The sequence below is a fragment of the Corapipo altera genome, unplaced genomic scaffold (genome assembly GCF_003945725.1).
Source record: "Corapipo altera isolate COAL_440 unplaced genomic scaffold, ASM394572v1 271, whole genome shotgun sequence".
Taxonomy (NCBI): domain Eukaryota; kingdom Metazoa; phylum Chordata; class Aves; order Passeriformes; family Pipridae; genus Corapipo; species Corapipo altera.
In genome coordinates this window covers 4,073,931-4,088,520 of record NW_020884935.1, presented here as the reverse complement: position 1 = coordinate 4,088,520, position 14,590 = coordinate 4,073,931, and the positions used below count along the sequence as shown (strand labels likewise).

The 14,590-nt window shown below is 42.8% G+C and overlaps 2 protein-coding genes across 3 annotated transcripts in view; both read left to right on the top strand.

The window, feature by feature from the left end:
- LYRM9 (LYR motif containing 9) overlaps positions 1-8,908 on the top strand; it is a 41,695-nt gene extending 32,787 nt beyond the window's left edge. Inside the window, exon 8 of one of the 2 annotated variants that reach the window (XR_003530458.1) lies at positions 1,021-1,039. Coding sequence is in view for 1 of the 2 variants with exons in the window: in XM_027660434.1 (XP_027516235.1) it covers positions 8,850-8,875 (26 nt within the window). In the remaining variant the exon portion in view is untranslated. Of the gene's footprint in view, positions 1-1,020; positions 1,040-8,849 lie in introns of those variants that run through there. The other variant, XM_027660434.1, reaches the window with a different exon arrangement.
- Positions 8,909-9,798: 890 nt separating this feature from the next.
- The window catches only part of NOS2 (nitric oxide synthase 2), a 16,421-nt gene continuing 11,629 nt past the window's right edge, over positions 9,799-14,590 (top strand). Inside the window, exons 1-6 of the mRNA XM_027660427.1 lie at positions 9,799-9,946; positions 10,600-10,696; positions 11,279-11,401; positions 11,492-11,640; positions 13,545-13,707; positions 14,094-14,185. Coding sequence (XP_027516228.1) covers positions 9,840-9,946; positions 10,600-10,696; positions 11,279-11,401; positions 11,492-11,640; positions 13,545-13,707; positions 14,094-14,185 — 731 coding nt within the window. The 5' untranslated portion in view covers positions 9,799-9,839. The remainder of the gene's footprint in view (positions 9,947-10,599; positions 10,697-11,278; positions 11,402-11,491; positions 11,641-13,544; positions 13,708-14,093; positions 14,186-14,590) is intronic.

The window sequence follows — 14,590 nt, the reverse complement described above, 5'->3', positions numbered from 1 at the left end:
GAGGCTGCTGTTTGCTGTCCTTGCCTGTGAGCTGGGAGGCCCAAGAAGTGAACTTACCTATCCTGTAACTATCAAAGGGGGTGCCTCTTGCCCGAGAAGAACCTGCCTTCGTGTTCTGCATGGGTCCATTTTGAGAAGGATTAACTTGATTTTTGGTTTTTCAGTTAGTAACTTCCAAGCCAGCTTGGTTTGGGTATTTCACAGAATCACAGAGGTTGGAAAAGACCTCCAAGATCATCGAGTCCAACCTGTGACCAATCCCCCCCTTGTCCCCCAGCCCAGAGCACTGAGTGCCATGTCCAGTCATTCCTTGGACACCTCCCATGGCACAGCTTGAGGCTATATCACTACCCCATATAAAATTTTTTTTTCAGCTCCAGCTGGATAAGTTTGGACTGAATGGCCTTATTACCTGTAGTCTTCCTTCTGCCAGAGTTCAGCTTCATCTATTTAAAACCCACTGCACTTTATGTCTTTTTATTATTACAGCTTGCTTTTTTCACGGTCTCTGGTATCCTTCTTAAGAGAAGTTGAAAAGCACTGGCATTTTGATTAATATTTCCTACTCTTCTACAGAATGGATTTTAAAAGATACAAAATTGACACATTCTTGCAGCTGCTGAGGTTGACTCATGTTCTGCATTAAGTAAAATCACACAAGATCTGGGATTTTTCCAGCCTGCCTTCAATTTCTTAGCAGTCATTTCATCTACAGAAAGTCAGATATGTCTCAGATGGTGTGGAACAAGGAACAAGGAGAAACAGAGTATTTTGTTTTCCACAATTGTGCAACTGCAAGATCTACTTTCTCTTTTATTTTGTGTTTTCCTCTCTGTTTTTAGAGGTCACAGAAATGGTGTGTTTAATCACGGTTTACAATACAGAATGCAGTTGAACCTTGGAGCTTTCTCTCCCCCAAGAGCTCTGTGAAGTTTGTCCTCTTAGCTGGAAGTATCTCACAGAGAACATTGGAGCTTTATGGCCAAGAGTTTCAAAAGTAATTCTCAGATTGCTTTTTAGGTGCTTAACTTGGGAGACCTTCAACATTATACTTAGTGATAATCTTACACATTTCACTGTGTGGCCGTTTAACCTGAGGAACATCAGGTCAGTTCTGTTCTGCTCTGTCATGTGCTGCCCTGGGTGTTTGAGGGTGTGGAGTCTTGGGTTCCCTGTCTGGGTGGTGGTGCAGCCTTGGAGCTGCAATGAACAGCTGGGCTGTCGTGGGCAAGAGAACTCAGCAGCTGGCAGGAAGCTCAGCCCTGGGCACTGCTGAAGAGCCCATGAGAGCTGGAATTCACAGAGACTGTCTGGGAGACACAAATCTTGCCTTTGTGCTCTATCAAATTCTGTCTTGGCCTGTAATAACAAAGGCAGTCTAGATAGTTGCTTACCAGGATGTTTCCTTCCCATGCTGTTCCAGGGTTCTGAGCCAAAGCCACTGGAATCAAAGGGAAGGAATCCCCTGTACTTCGGTAGCATTCACCATCTTACACCATTTTTCATTGCTCTGAATACTCAGGGAAATGGCCTGTGCTTAACCATGGTTCCCAAAATTAAAATTGAAACGGTTTTGTTTATGCAGTTTTACAAAACAGCATCTGCAGCAGCCTGGATGGACAAGTTCAAGAGGTGGGTCTGATGCTGAAGGCCAGCACATCCTCAGCAAGTCAGCTTGGAGTCTGGGCCCAGAGGCATCACTCCTTGTTACAGCTGCTACATGAAGGCAGGGCAGAAAGAATTCTCAAGTTTCTCTGTCCATTAATTAGTTGCTTTCTTTTCCCATGCTCATATGCTCTTTTGGAAAAATAAGTATTAAGGGTCCTGCTGCTGCTTTCAGTGCTGAATAACCACCTTCCTTTTTGCTTGATTTCAACTTTATCAGTATTAAAACCTACAGTCTATTTTAAAATGAGTTGATGGTTTGCAGATCAATGGTTTATACTGCTCCCATTTACCACTGACCTGAGTCCTTCCTTCTCCATGGTGCACTGACTTCTGCTGGTTAATCAGAGATTGGATGCTGTGTGTCTTGCAAAATGATCATCTGACTGGGTAGGACCTTATTACAAACCCCCACCAAAACCATGCACAAACTATCACTTCTTGCATTCTTATCCAAAGCTGTCAGACACTGTGTGAGCAGGTACTTGAGAACCCATCTTCCCTGCAAATCAAGCCATTACCTGTGAGGATTTATCTCTTGTCAGTGTGAAGTCATTTCAGGGTGCCAGTCATCTCACATGCAGCTTTGCTCTTCCATTGAAAAGAAATGGGATTTCAAAAGCAAAAACCTGAGAGGAAGCTGGAATCAGAGATGTTATGTTGGATGAGGATTTAGACACCTCATGGGAGTACAGGAACTATTGATCCCCAAAACCCCACTAGGAAGAGGGAGGGTGTGTTCTTTCAGAGAATTCTCAGATTGCAATTAAGCCTTCAAAGCTCGTACGTGAGAAGAAAGAAGGAAATGATGTAATGATTTTTAGCTTGGCTGGTCAGAGAGCTCTTGAGCTGCTGGAACCTGGTGGACAGTGTTGTAAAGACGCAGAAAATTCCCCTTTATGTTCCCTTCTGCCAGATTTCAGGTGACTAAGTCAAAACTAATCATCATAAAAACAAGGTTAGGCAACAACATGCTTTTGACCAAAAAACTTACTATTTTTGTCCCTTAAGTGGAGTACACAGTCTGCACCAGCTCCTCTGGCTTTGGTGGCTGTGGTCCAAATACATCTCACTGCAAGAGTTGGATGAAGCATTTAGACTGCATGAAGTAATTATTTTGCATCTTATCCTTTTGGAAATGGAGACCAAAATTTTTATGTCTAATAATAGCACCTGCTAATTAATCTGTAATGATTCTTTGATGTGTGTACTAGGACTGTTTATTATAATTAACCCCTGTGATTTAACTCACTCCATAAAGCCAATCATCATGTTCTAGAATTTGATCTTGCTCTGTGTCAACACACATTCCTCCACATCTCTTTTTTGTATTTTTAATAAGTGACTTTTCAAACTCCCAAGTGATGTCCCCCCTTCCAAATGTTGCTTCAGAGCCCATCCTTTCTGTCAGCACGGTCAAGAGTTGTCTCAGTCAGCAGTGTTTGCTCACTGAATGAAAACCAAGCTAAATAGTATGTCCCTAGCCTGGAATTCTGATAGAAAGGGAGTGAGGAAGGAAAAGCAGCACAGATGGAATATCTGCATCTTTTACTGGTGGACTGTTGTGTCCAGTCTGGATCTCCAATACACGAAGAGTGAGCTCAGTGGAGGGCCACCAAGGTGATGCCTGTGCCTCATGAGGAGAGGCTGAAGGAACAGGGCTTGTTCAGCCTGGAGAAGACTCTTGCAGCCTTCCAGTGGCTTTCAGGAGGTCACTGAGGAGATGGAGCCAGGCTCTCTGTGGTGGTGCCTGGTGGGAAGATGAGGAGCAGTTGGCAAAAGTTGAGATGAGAAGTCCAGGCTGGGTATAAGGAGAAACTTTATCCCCATGAAGACAACCTAGCAGTAGAGTAACAACAGACTGTTGTGCAGTCTCCTTCCTTGGAAGTCCTCAGGACCAATCTGGATCAAGCCCTCACCTCACAGCTGACCCTGCTTTGGGCAGGAGGTTGAACTGGATGAAATGCTGGGAATCCCTTCCAACCTTCATTCTCCTATAAACCTCTGCATGATGTCAGTTTTTTATGGACTTTGTTTCAGCTACTGGAGTTATGTTTGAGGAATTTTCCACAAATCCCAGCGCTATTCAGGGTACCCTATTCCAGCAGCTGCCTCAGGTTCACCTGAGTTCCCTCCTCAGGCCATGCTTTCCCTAAAGGATGCCTTTGCTGCTGCAGCCGTGGCTGAGGATCCCAGCAGTGAGTCAGGAGGTGTCAGCAACGCTTCTGCTTGAGCCAGCGTGCAGCCAGGCACACAAAATCTGGCTGTTGACTGTCTCCTGCCTTTGTCCCTGCCTCACTTCCTCACCTCTGGTTGTGATATGCACACATTGGAATTTTGGAAAGGGTGACTGATGAGGGAATTTTGTTATTTCTGCACATCTGAGTTTGGCCGAGCTGACCCCGAGCAGACAGGAAGGGGTGGGTTTACTGGCACTGGCACGACACTGTAAATTTAGCTCTCTCCTTAACTTTCATTTCTGCCCTCAGATGTTCACATAGGGAAATTTTCCACCCTGCCCTGCCATCATTTGACGTGCAGCCTTCCACTGAGGAGCAGGAGGTGGCAAATGAAATGTTACCCTTCCCACCCTCAACTGCTGCTTTTAATGTCCCTTCAATCTGCAGAAACTAAAAAGGAGTCCAGACTGGGATTCTACTTGTATTTGCATATTTTCAAGCACGTAGGCCTGGGCCTTTTATTTTGATTTTGATAGAGTTTTTATCCCCACTTTATAAAGAAAACTTCAAAATAATGAAGAAGCCAGTGAAGAAGAGACTCCAGTTTGTGGTGAATATGATAAAACCTTAAAGGAACAGTAAGCAATCAGAACACACCCAAAAAACCAGAGTTGACATCTTGCAAAGTCTGGGGGAATATTTAAACCAAATGAATGTTCTTTGGGAAATGAAAAATCAAACCAGTATAAAAGAAGATTGACAGTAGTCAGTGAGAGGAGATATTTGGGAACAGCTTTTTAAACAGTAGTTATTATTGTCACTAATTGCATCTTTCTTTGCCAGAAACCACACAAAGCTTCCAATAAAACCAGTGGATCTGTGGAGGTTCCAGAGAATAAAGGCAGGGAGAACTGGTGAGAAGCTCTCTTGTATCATTGCCTTAATCTTCATTTTAAGACACACAGTCCCTGAGAGTTGGTTTACACAGCCCAATTTCTTTTATATATTTAAGGGTGGAATGTCATAAGGAAGGAAAGTGTCCTTAAAATTATTTTTATTTTGTTTTTAATGTTCTAAATTAAATGTAACAAATTGATAACACTGAAGTCTTGCATTTTTATAGGAGTTACCAGTTTCACTTTACGTGACTCCATTAGACATTTAAAGAAGTGGAGATTGAGAAAACTGGAAACTAGTCTGTATTATCCTGTAATTCTCCAGGTGTGATTTGTACATGCAGTTGTCACTGTTTCTATCCCCATCCTTTAGTACAGAACATTTTCAGCATGCTCAGGAGAGCTTTAAGGACAGTGACTGAAATGTACCTCCTTGAGATTTGCAAGCACTGAAAAATAAGACCAACAGAAGTGGGTCACCTATACCTTTTCAAAATTTCCTATCACACAACTGCTGGATGCCTCACAACCCATGTGTCACAGGCTTTCTCAGCAATTTATGGAACTTTTAATATTTAGTGTAGGAATTAGGAGGCTAGAAATGTGTTTTTTGCAGATGACATTTTCGGATGAGCAGTGCAATGCTACTGGCAAACTGAGACTTGCAGGTATGATCCCAGGGTGATCTGGCACCCAGGCTGTGCCACAAACCCTCACCATTTCCATTATTTATGTATTTATTTACCTCTGAGTTGAAAAAGTCCAGAGAGGCTTTCCTGTGGCTCGGTGCCTGCCATGCCAGGCATTGGAGACAGCACAGAGACAATACTTGTCTTACAAAACTTTTTCAGTATGAAATACACACTAAAGTAAATACACACTAAAGTGTTGCCAGGGAAATGTCTCTCCAACAGTTCAGTGACAGCAAGCTGGGAAATGTGAATGAAGCCTCATAGGCAGTAGAGAAGCAGCACTTCAGCCCAGAAAAGGAACAGAAAGTGAATGAATGCCATCCCAATGAGTTATTTGTACCACAAAGTGGCCACTTGTGACAGAAGCAGTGAGCATTTCACAGAACCTGGGAGTGCATTTCAGGGTGTAAATGCCTTTTGTGTTCCTGCCCCATTTCCACTGGTTCTCTGATTCCTCAGTCCCAGCCCAGGTTACCAGGGAGCTGTTCTGCCCCAGTCCTGCTCCTCACACTGCCCTGCAATTGTGTTCTGGTGCTCCAGGAATACCTTGTTGCAGCTGATCTTGCTGCTGGGGCAGGGAGATGGACGGGTGCCATGAGGGGGTCCTTCCCATTCCTTTTTTAATGGTTGTATGCTGCTGCTGGTTTAAGGACCAAATATCCTGTCCAGCCAGTGATCAAGTGGTAAAGCAGGAAGCAGAGTATGTTTCCTCAGGAAAGGAAATACATAAAGGCAGAGCCATCAGTTTGTAGATGGAAATGGAACTTACTTCACCCTTGGCATAGAAAGGGCAAGGGAAGCCCCAACAAATCTGATGTGCCAAGTGTTTACAGAGGCCCCACTATTTGTACTTATTGTGGTGTCACACGCAGCATTCTGACAATAATTAGGTTAGTTGGGAAAAAAGAGTTAGAAAAAATTCACTGGTAACCTATGAAAAGTTGGGACAGTTGAACATTGTCTCTTCAGGGTTCCATGAAACTGAGAAAATCAGCCCTTGTTTTCAGGTTTGCTTTGAAGACTCAAGATGTCCTGAGCTTAGGGCAGCAACCTTAAAAACAGAGCTTGAGCTAATGCAGAATCTTGCAGATATGGTATATATTATAGTATCAGACACAGAATACAGCTTAGTTGGAAGGAAATAGCAGAAAGTTGATTATTGAGACTGCAGACCATCACACATTCAGAAACAAAACAAAATTTGACTCCAAATGACAGCATGGTCAGCATGCCATTGAATAGGTCAAACAGTCTGCTTGGAAAGGGCACCTCTTTCATCAAAGTTTAATGCAACGAAAGCAACTGGTTCTTGCATTCTGATATGGCAGAAGTGGCTGTGCAAAAATAGGAAATATGTGCAGAATTGATTTTCTAAAAGAAAAACCTTCCAAGCGGTGTAGAATATTTGTAGAAGGAGTGCACAGAGAGCTTGTTTAGTTAATCTCTGACTCCACCTGAGAAATGAATGGTGCTCTCTTGTTCGTACTGTACAGAGGGACTTTTATTACCGATTTCAGTGATTAAAAAACAGATCTTGTTTGAGCAACTGGAGTGATTAAGCAGTTCCCCAAATGACTGTACCTTGGCCAATCCTTTAAACAGTTCTCCTAAGGAAAGATGTTTCTTCTCCTCTGGTTATCCCAAGTCTGATTTTTCATATCCAATCCCTACATAGCCTTTCCTGGATTTCAGCAGTCTCCAAGCGCAGGGAAATAAGGAAGGTGAATATTAAAGGCTTAGAAGCCATTGGACAGAGTTGAATTCAATTAAATTTCTACTAAGATATGTTCTTTCTTACTGTACTAGACATTAAGATTCCCCAGGCTCTGTAGAAAAGTGAGGTTAATAAGAATGGGAAGGATGCAAATAGGATTTTTAAACTCTGAAAAAATAGCAAATGCAAAGAAGAATGTCAAGCCAGAACTTCATGGCATGACATTGAGACACAGCTCACACATCATTTCTGCTGCTGATTAGATGTCTGGGATATTTTAAACAAAGGGATGTCGCCTCTAATTCTGATGAGAGAAAAGGCATCAAATTAAAGAAAAAATCCAGTTGTGAAAATCCACGAGAAGTGGATGCAAAGCAGCACAGGCTTGATACAGCCAAGAAGATGAATGCTCAGAAAACTCAGGTCTATTTTTCAAGAGTCTGATGTCTAGCAACCCTGGATTATATACAGGGGATCTTGTGCATGAACACGTGTGCACAGCACTTGCTTTGCCTCTAGCAGTGCTTTATACAAGAACTTTTCAAACACAGAAACTAGACACAGGGAGGAGAAAACACCTTGCCCGAGCTCGTCCAATACAAGTGTGACAGGTGAAAAATGAACGTGCATTTCCTCATTTCTCTCTCTGCCTTGGGCCTCATTTCTGTAGATCTCGGGTCGGTCGGCACCTGTAAATCTCTCTGGTTATCACTGTGCCACACTGGACCTCATATTAGTCAGCATCTTTAGATTGTAAACAGATTCCTTAAAATAGCCATACATGATATTATCCAAGGAACAAATAAAGCAAGTCAAAATCCCTGCTGGTGCCCTGGCCTGGCACTGCTCTTTGGGCTGCAGGTGCCTGGCAGCACTTGGCACTGCTGCCAGCCCTGGTCCTGGAGGGCTTGTGCCTTCCAGGCTGCAGGAGAAGCCTGGCTTTGTAATAGGTACGTGTTATCTAACATTGAAAATCAGCTCAACAGTCCTACCCAGCTGTCCTGCTGCTATTCCCACGTACAGCACAGTGGCTATGGTTTACACTGCAGGGACTGCAGTTTCCTTCTAGTATTCCTAGTGCTTTGGAAAAGCACCAGGGGACAAAGCTTGCAGGCAGCAACAGGCAGAACAGGCAGCTCTGGAGAGCAAGGAATTCTGCACATACTCTGTTGAGTAAACTTGATCAAAAGTAAGGAGGGAGTATAGTTATGTAAAATACCTGTCCTTAGTTACAATCACCTGATTAGATGCTTTCCTGGCCCACATTGTGAAGTTCTGTGGCTATGTAGAATTTCTCTTGAAGTTGCTCACTCTCTTCCTGCAGCTGTAGGTAATGTACAGGCATGGAGACTGGCCACACAGTGCTCAAGCCGTAAGAAGCCTTTCAGGATTGATTTATTTTAATTTTAACACTTGTGCAAGGTTGCAAATGGTGTTGAGGTGATCCCCTGCCGTTCCCATGGAGCACAGGCAGGAATCAGGGCTGTGGCAGCAGGGGAAGGACGGGATGCTCCAGCATCAGGAGCTGGTGGCTGCCCTGCCCTCCTCACACAGGTTATGTAATGCTGCTCAGCCACACACCCTCCACTTCTCCAATACAGGACATTTTGGGAATCCCCCTTTTTTTTTCAGTCTCCATGTCCAGCCTTACTCAGCTGTTTTGCATACATGGTCTGGAGTATAAAATGCTTTTGCCTCCCAGGAGGGATACAGAGCCTGAGAGATTAAAGTCAAGAAACTTTGACAGAGAAGAGCCTCTCCTGGCTGGGTTGGGAGCACCTCACAGAGCCCGGTAAGAATCACTGTGGCCAGCTGTTCATTCTGTCATTCATTTACTGCAGCTCACAGGTGAAGTAATTATATGACAAACTGTATGTTTCTTTCTGTATTAGGAGCAAAGTGTTGGACTCAGTCTCCTGCTCTATCCCAAACTGTCTAGCTGCTCTGAAAACTTTGTCCCCCCTTTCTGCTGATTTAAAGGTCTGTGCATATAACAGGTAACACTGCCAATGTTATCCACAGAACCCTGGGATGCAGAACACAAAGCAGGTTCTTACTCTGATGCAGTGAAGGGAAAAGTGAGTCTGCTCTCTTTCTTCTTTTTTCTTTTTTTCCCTATTATAATTTTTCCTCTTTTTCTTAATTTTTTTTCCTTTTCCTCCTTTTTCTCTTTGTGTATTGTTTTTATGTTTGTTTGGGGTTTTTCCTCCTTTTTTCTCTTTCTGTTTCTCTTTTTCTAACCTTTCTTTCCTTCCTTCTTTCTTTCTCTCTTTCTTTCTTTCTCTCTTTCTTCATTACTGTGTGATGTGTGGATAACACAGCAACATTTCACATCCCTTTTCTAAGCTTATGGTCTGCTCAGACACCGATTTTTGCTGCTTTACACGACTGGGGGATGTTTGAAATTCTCTTGCCAGTATTTTAGATTAATACATGGCTGCAGCATTACACTGACAAAGCAGTGGTAGTTTAGGTATCCCTACTCTGAGTGTCAAGCAATTGTCATTTAAAAACAGGATGTTAGTTAGGTCAGATCAGTTAGTCTGGGGAGTTTCTAAGTGATGTTAAAGGGAGTTACCCTCTTGGGTAAAAACTGACCTTGTTGGGTTTTCTGTGTCCTCAGAAGTGTTCCCACAACACACAGAACAAGGTTTCAGCACTGTGAACTAAGACCACAAGTAAAGCATACAAAATGCTGTGCCCCTGGCAGTTTGTGTTCAAATCTCGTGCTGCCAAGAGCCAGTGCTCTGGAGAGAAGGATTTCAATAACAACGTGGAGAAAAATAGGAAGATCCGTGGGTAAGATCCTGGTCCTTTAATACTTTCATAGTTTATTTTTCATTTCAAAAGGGAAGATATTAAGTAGTTTGGGTTCTGGAGAAACCTGTAATGTGTTTCCAAAACACTAATATTAACAAAATTATTGTCCCTGGGGGTCCCTGGGTGGTGTTACTTGGTAATGGACATTAAACTTTTGTGTTTAAGTTATACAGTCATTGAGGATATAAATCATCTTGCTTTCTCTTTCATGGTTCTAAATTTATTTGGTATTGTAATGGTTTCATGTATTATCAGGAGGCATTTGTGTGCTATAAAAATAGCAAAGTGATTATTTACGCTGTAATTAAGTTGGTAAAGTATTTCTGTGATGCAATTCATACAAGGCGCTGTATAAAATAAGTTGCAGATGCATCTCAAATTTCTCAGTCTGCGAGCTGTTAATTATTTCAGGTTTCATATCTGTTGCTTTCCTTCCCACACAGTGCCCTGGGAAGGGTGACACTCTGGCTTTACTTTTGACTCCTGGTCCACTGCTCCCCTCCCTGCTTGGCTTACGGGCTCAGCACAACTTTCCGAGACAGTGCTGAGCATCTCCCCGCTGATGCTGAGGACAAAACTAATCAAACCCAAGCATGTCACCTTATACTAAATTCTCTTTCTCCCTTTTAAAGCTTAGAAAAGGATGATACCAAATTGTATGATCCAAGCAAGAAGCAGATCAAGGTGCTGCCCGTCGTGACTTCGGCAAAGACCGGGGAGGAGGGAGAGGTGTGTTCCAGCATCTTTGTTTGATAACAGCAGTTCAAGAGTGGGGCCTGCTGCTCAAAACTGCTCAGAGTTCTCTGTGAGGCCTGACTGTGGTTGCAGGAGGTTAGAGCTGCTGGGAGAATTTTGGGTGAAAGTTCTTTTCTGACCTAAAGGGATCCTGGGTAATACCTAAGGGAAGAGGTGAGCCTGTGGGGATTGGGGTGGCTGATTCCTTTATTCACCTTTGCAGACCCAGCCTTTAGTAACAAACCTCTCCTGTCTCTAAAATTGCCTGGTGCACTGTTTTCCTGAGGCTGCAACTATTATGTTCAGAGGCAAGGCCTTGCTGAAATTATAAAGGTGTTTGCAGTGGCAGATACTGTTTGATTAGTACAAAAATACTTTTTTCCCCCATTCCATGTCAAACTGTTGATTAGCTCAATAGTTTTGTAGTCAAACACATATTCATGTTGGAGCAGATCACATATCTAGTTTCTTGAATTTATCTGTAGCCTTTTGATGGTCAAATAAACTTTAAAATGAAACTTCAAGATGTTTAATAGATCTGAAGCCAGTATACATTTTTATCTTTTCTCTGTCCAGAACTTTCCTCAAAGTGATACCAAAGTATCAAACCAAATATCAAGATGTCCAAGACATTTAAGAATAAGAAACTTGGAAAATGGATCCAGCTTTCTTGACACACTACACCTGACAGCAAAGGAGGTGAAATACAGAAATCTGAACAGGAATTTTTCAGCACTTTGAAAAAATATAGAGTCCAACATTGGGTTTTGACATTTTATTGTTTTTCAGGTTATGAATTGCCAGACCAAAGCCTGCCAAGGGTCACTCATGACCCCAAAGGGCCAGGTGAGAGGGACCAGAGATGGGCCAGTTCCACTGGAAGAGCTTTTGCCTCAGGCAATAGACTTTCTCAAGCAGTACTACAGTTCATTTAAAGAGTAAGCCAATTTACCTTTATTTTTGGTATAAAAAAGTTCTCTCCCTACCTGTGTGTGAGACTCGAGGAGGTTCCTGTTACATAGCATGCATTTAAAAACTACATAAGGACTGTTAGAAAAGCTAAATAAAATTACCCCTGAACTTCATATGCTCTTTGTGCCAATGCAGGGGGTTGGGAACACAGGAATGGACTCTGTACCATGCACTGCTCAGCCCCATCCCTTTAGAGTGTGCTACATCCCAGTGCATTGAGGGCTCTCTTACAGGGTGTTACCTGCTGTTTTCTTGGCATGGGTTGAGATTAGCTCCACTCAGATCAGTCTGAGACGTGAATAATGTGGATAATGTGTTTTGTTTGTGCTGTTCCAAGTACCTTTTCTCTGTGTTCCTCTCAAGGCTTTAGCCAGTCTTGCTTCTCAGCCTTGCTCTGTGCTATCAGCATAAGCTCAGTGAGCATGCCAAGAGGTTCTCACAAAAGTGGTCATGGTGCAGAGGCATCTTGTTGCAGGAAATGCTGGGACAGCTGGTTGAGGTGCAAGAGTTTGCAGTGACATTTCACCTGACGAGCTTTCAAGCAACAATTCAGTGTTTGCCCAAACATTATCAAACATTATCAAACTTTCAAGGGGCTCACCCAAATAGTGGCCACTTCTTTAGATGCTTTGAACTCTTCTACAAAGCTTTCTTCCCTCTGAATCTTTCTGAAAGTCCCTGTCATACACACAGGCTGTACTTGCCACATCTCTGTGTCTCTGCTTATGGCTGTTTGATCACATTGATTTACAGTATCTTACATGCTTGCCCTTGATCTTTCATCTTGCTGAAAATGTGAAAACTCTCAGACAGTGCAGGCTAGTTTCATTCTGTCTGTAAGCAAACAAAACAATTTTTGTCTGTGCTGTGATAGATATTTTCTAATGTTTTGACTTCACTCTCTGTTATCAAGCTAAAGAATTTTAGAGTTGGTTTCCCTGACAAAGGAATTGCTCAGCACTTCCTCTTAGGAATGAAAATCCTACTTATTTTGCTCAGAAGAGCTGTGTCCCTGTGACAATAATGGAACTTTGAGAGGACAGTCACTGTCATCCTACCTTTGGCACAAAACTCTCTCTGGTTTTCATTTGCTTGTGATTTGACAATTTTTTTTTCCAAATTAATCTACAAAATCCAAATTTAAACTGAAAACCTTTACAGAAAAGCCTGTGAAAAATTCCTGCATGTGTTGGGTGGTGAAAGGATGGTGTCACTACTGAAATTTCTAGTGTGTTCATTTCTTCATGAGGCCAGTGAACTGTCATTCACACTCCATAGGGACAGAAGTCCTGAAATTCTAAAGCCAGAAACAATCCTCCTCTGCAGTTCTCAGTCAGAGTCCTGTGGACTTAACTTATCCCATTACCTGGAATCCCCTCTGCCTTTTGGTCAAACTCTCAGCCCCCAGAGAGCTGCACTGGGTGACAGCTGTGCCTGGGGACAGGAGTGGGGTGCAGTGGAGGGAGGTGGGGGCAGTGACAGTGCCTTCTGCACCTGCAGCCCAGTGAAACTGCTGCCTTTGTGAGGCAGTGGAGGTTTTCATAAAGGGTAGAGTCATTTATGTCTACATGCAGCGAGTGCAGATTTATAACAGCAACAGGTTTCTCAGTGTTTATTCAGACTTTTCCTATCTCAGCCTACCCAGATGCCAATGCCCTCCCTGGAAATCCTCTCCCTTGCATTCAGGCAGGTAACAGCAGTGCTGCCAGTGGAAGTCTGCTCGTGCAGAAGGATGCTCACAAGCTTCATGGCTTCAGCAATGTCTGGGGTGTTCTTGACCCTGAACATAAAGAGAATGTCTGCACTTCGAATCAGTTCTGAGTCATGAAATTCTCATTGTTTCTTTTCATGGCTGTTTCCTGTTCAAAAGATCAAAAATGGAAGAATACCCAGGCCGGCTGGAAACAGTGACCAGGGAGATAGAAACTACAGGAACCTACCATCTGACAAAGGATGAGCTGACCTTTGCTGCCAAACAGGCCTGGAGGAACGCACCCAGGTGCATTGGGAGAATCCAGTGGTCCAATCTACAGGTAAGCTAAGGATCCAGAGGTTATGGGCCAAATAGTCTCTGCTGGGAAATGGAAAAATGTCCTTTACTTTGGTAGAACATGCCATTGCTCCAAGGAGGACTCCCTACTATTCATAAGATCATTTTTTGTAGTTCTCTGTTTCACAGCTGAATGAAAATGTGTGGGAGTGCAAGTGCAGGAACCAGGTGTGTCATGGAACCAGGTGCATGTTTTGGTCCTTGGAGGATTGTTGTGTGTGAAAATGATGCATATAAAGACTGTAAAAATGAACCTTTCCTAATGAAGCTACAATCTTTCCTGTCCTTAAATGCACAGGAAAAATAACAAGCTTTCATTACTGTCTCAAAATAAGTTTTCTTCTTTACAATTCTGTTGGAAACATGCAGGTGTTTGATGCACGGGACTGTAAAACAGCACAGGAAATGTTTGAGCATATCTGTCGTCATATTCAGTATGCCACAAACAATGGGAATATAAGGTAGGTCTCTTAAATTTTAACTTTAAACTACAAAAATCACATCCAGATCTGGCATCAAAAATACCTGAATGGTTTATCTAAATATTTTGACAACTCATCTCTGCTTTTGATTCTCCTGGTATTTTTTTTTATATGTTCCTCTCACGTGACCCATCAGCCACTTTGAAATTTTTAACTTTCATGGTTGATGTTGCAAAACCTTTCACAATTCCTGGGGAAAAGAGACGATTTGAAGGTTCGGGGAGGTGGGTAGAGAGGATGAATGATTTTATTTCTACTGATGTTTATTTTAGAAATACAAAATATTTTCCGTTGGTAACAATATATGAATTGGTGTGAGGGCTGTGCCTGTCTCTCATGTTTGGTGTGGTGGTGTGAGGGCTGTGCCTGTCTCTGGTGTTTGGT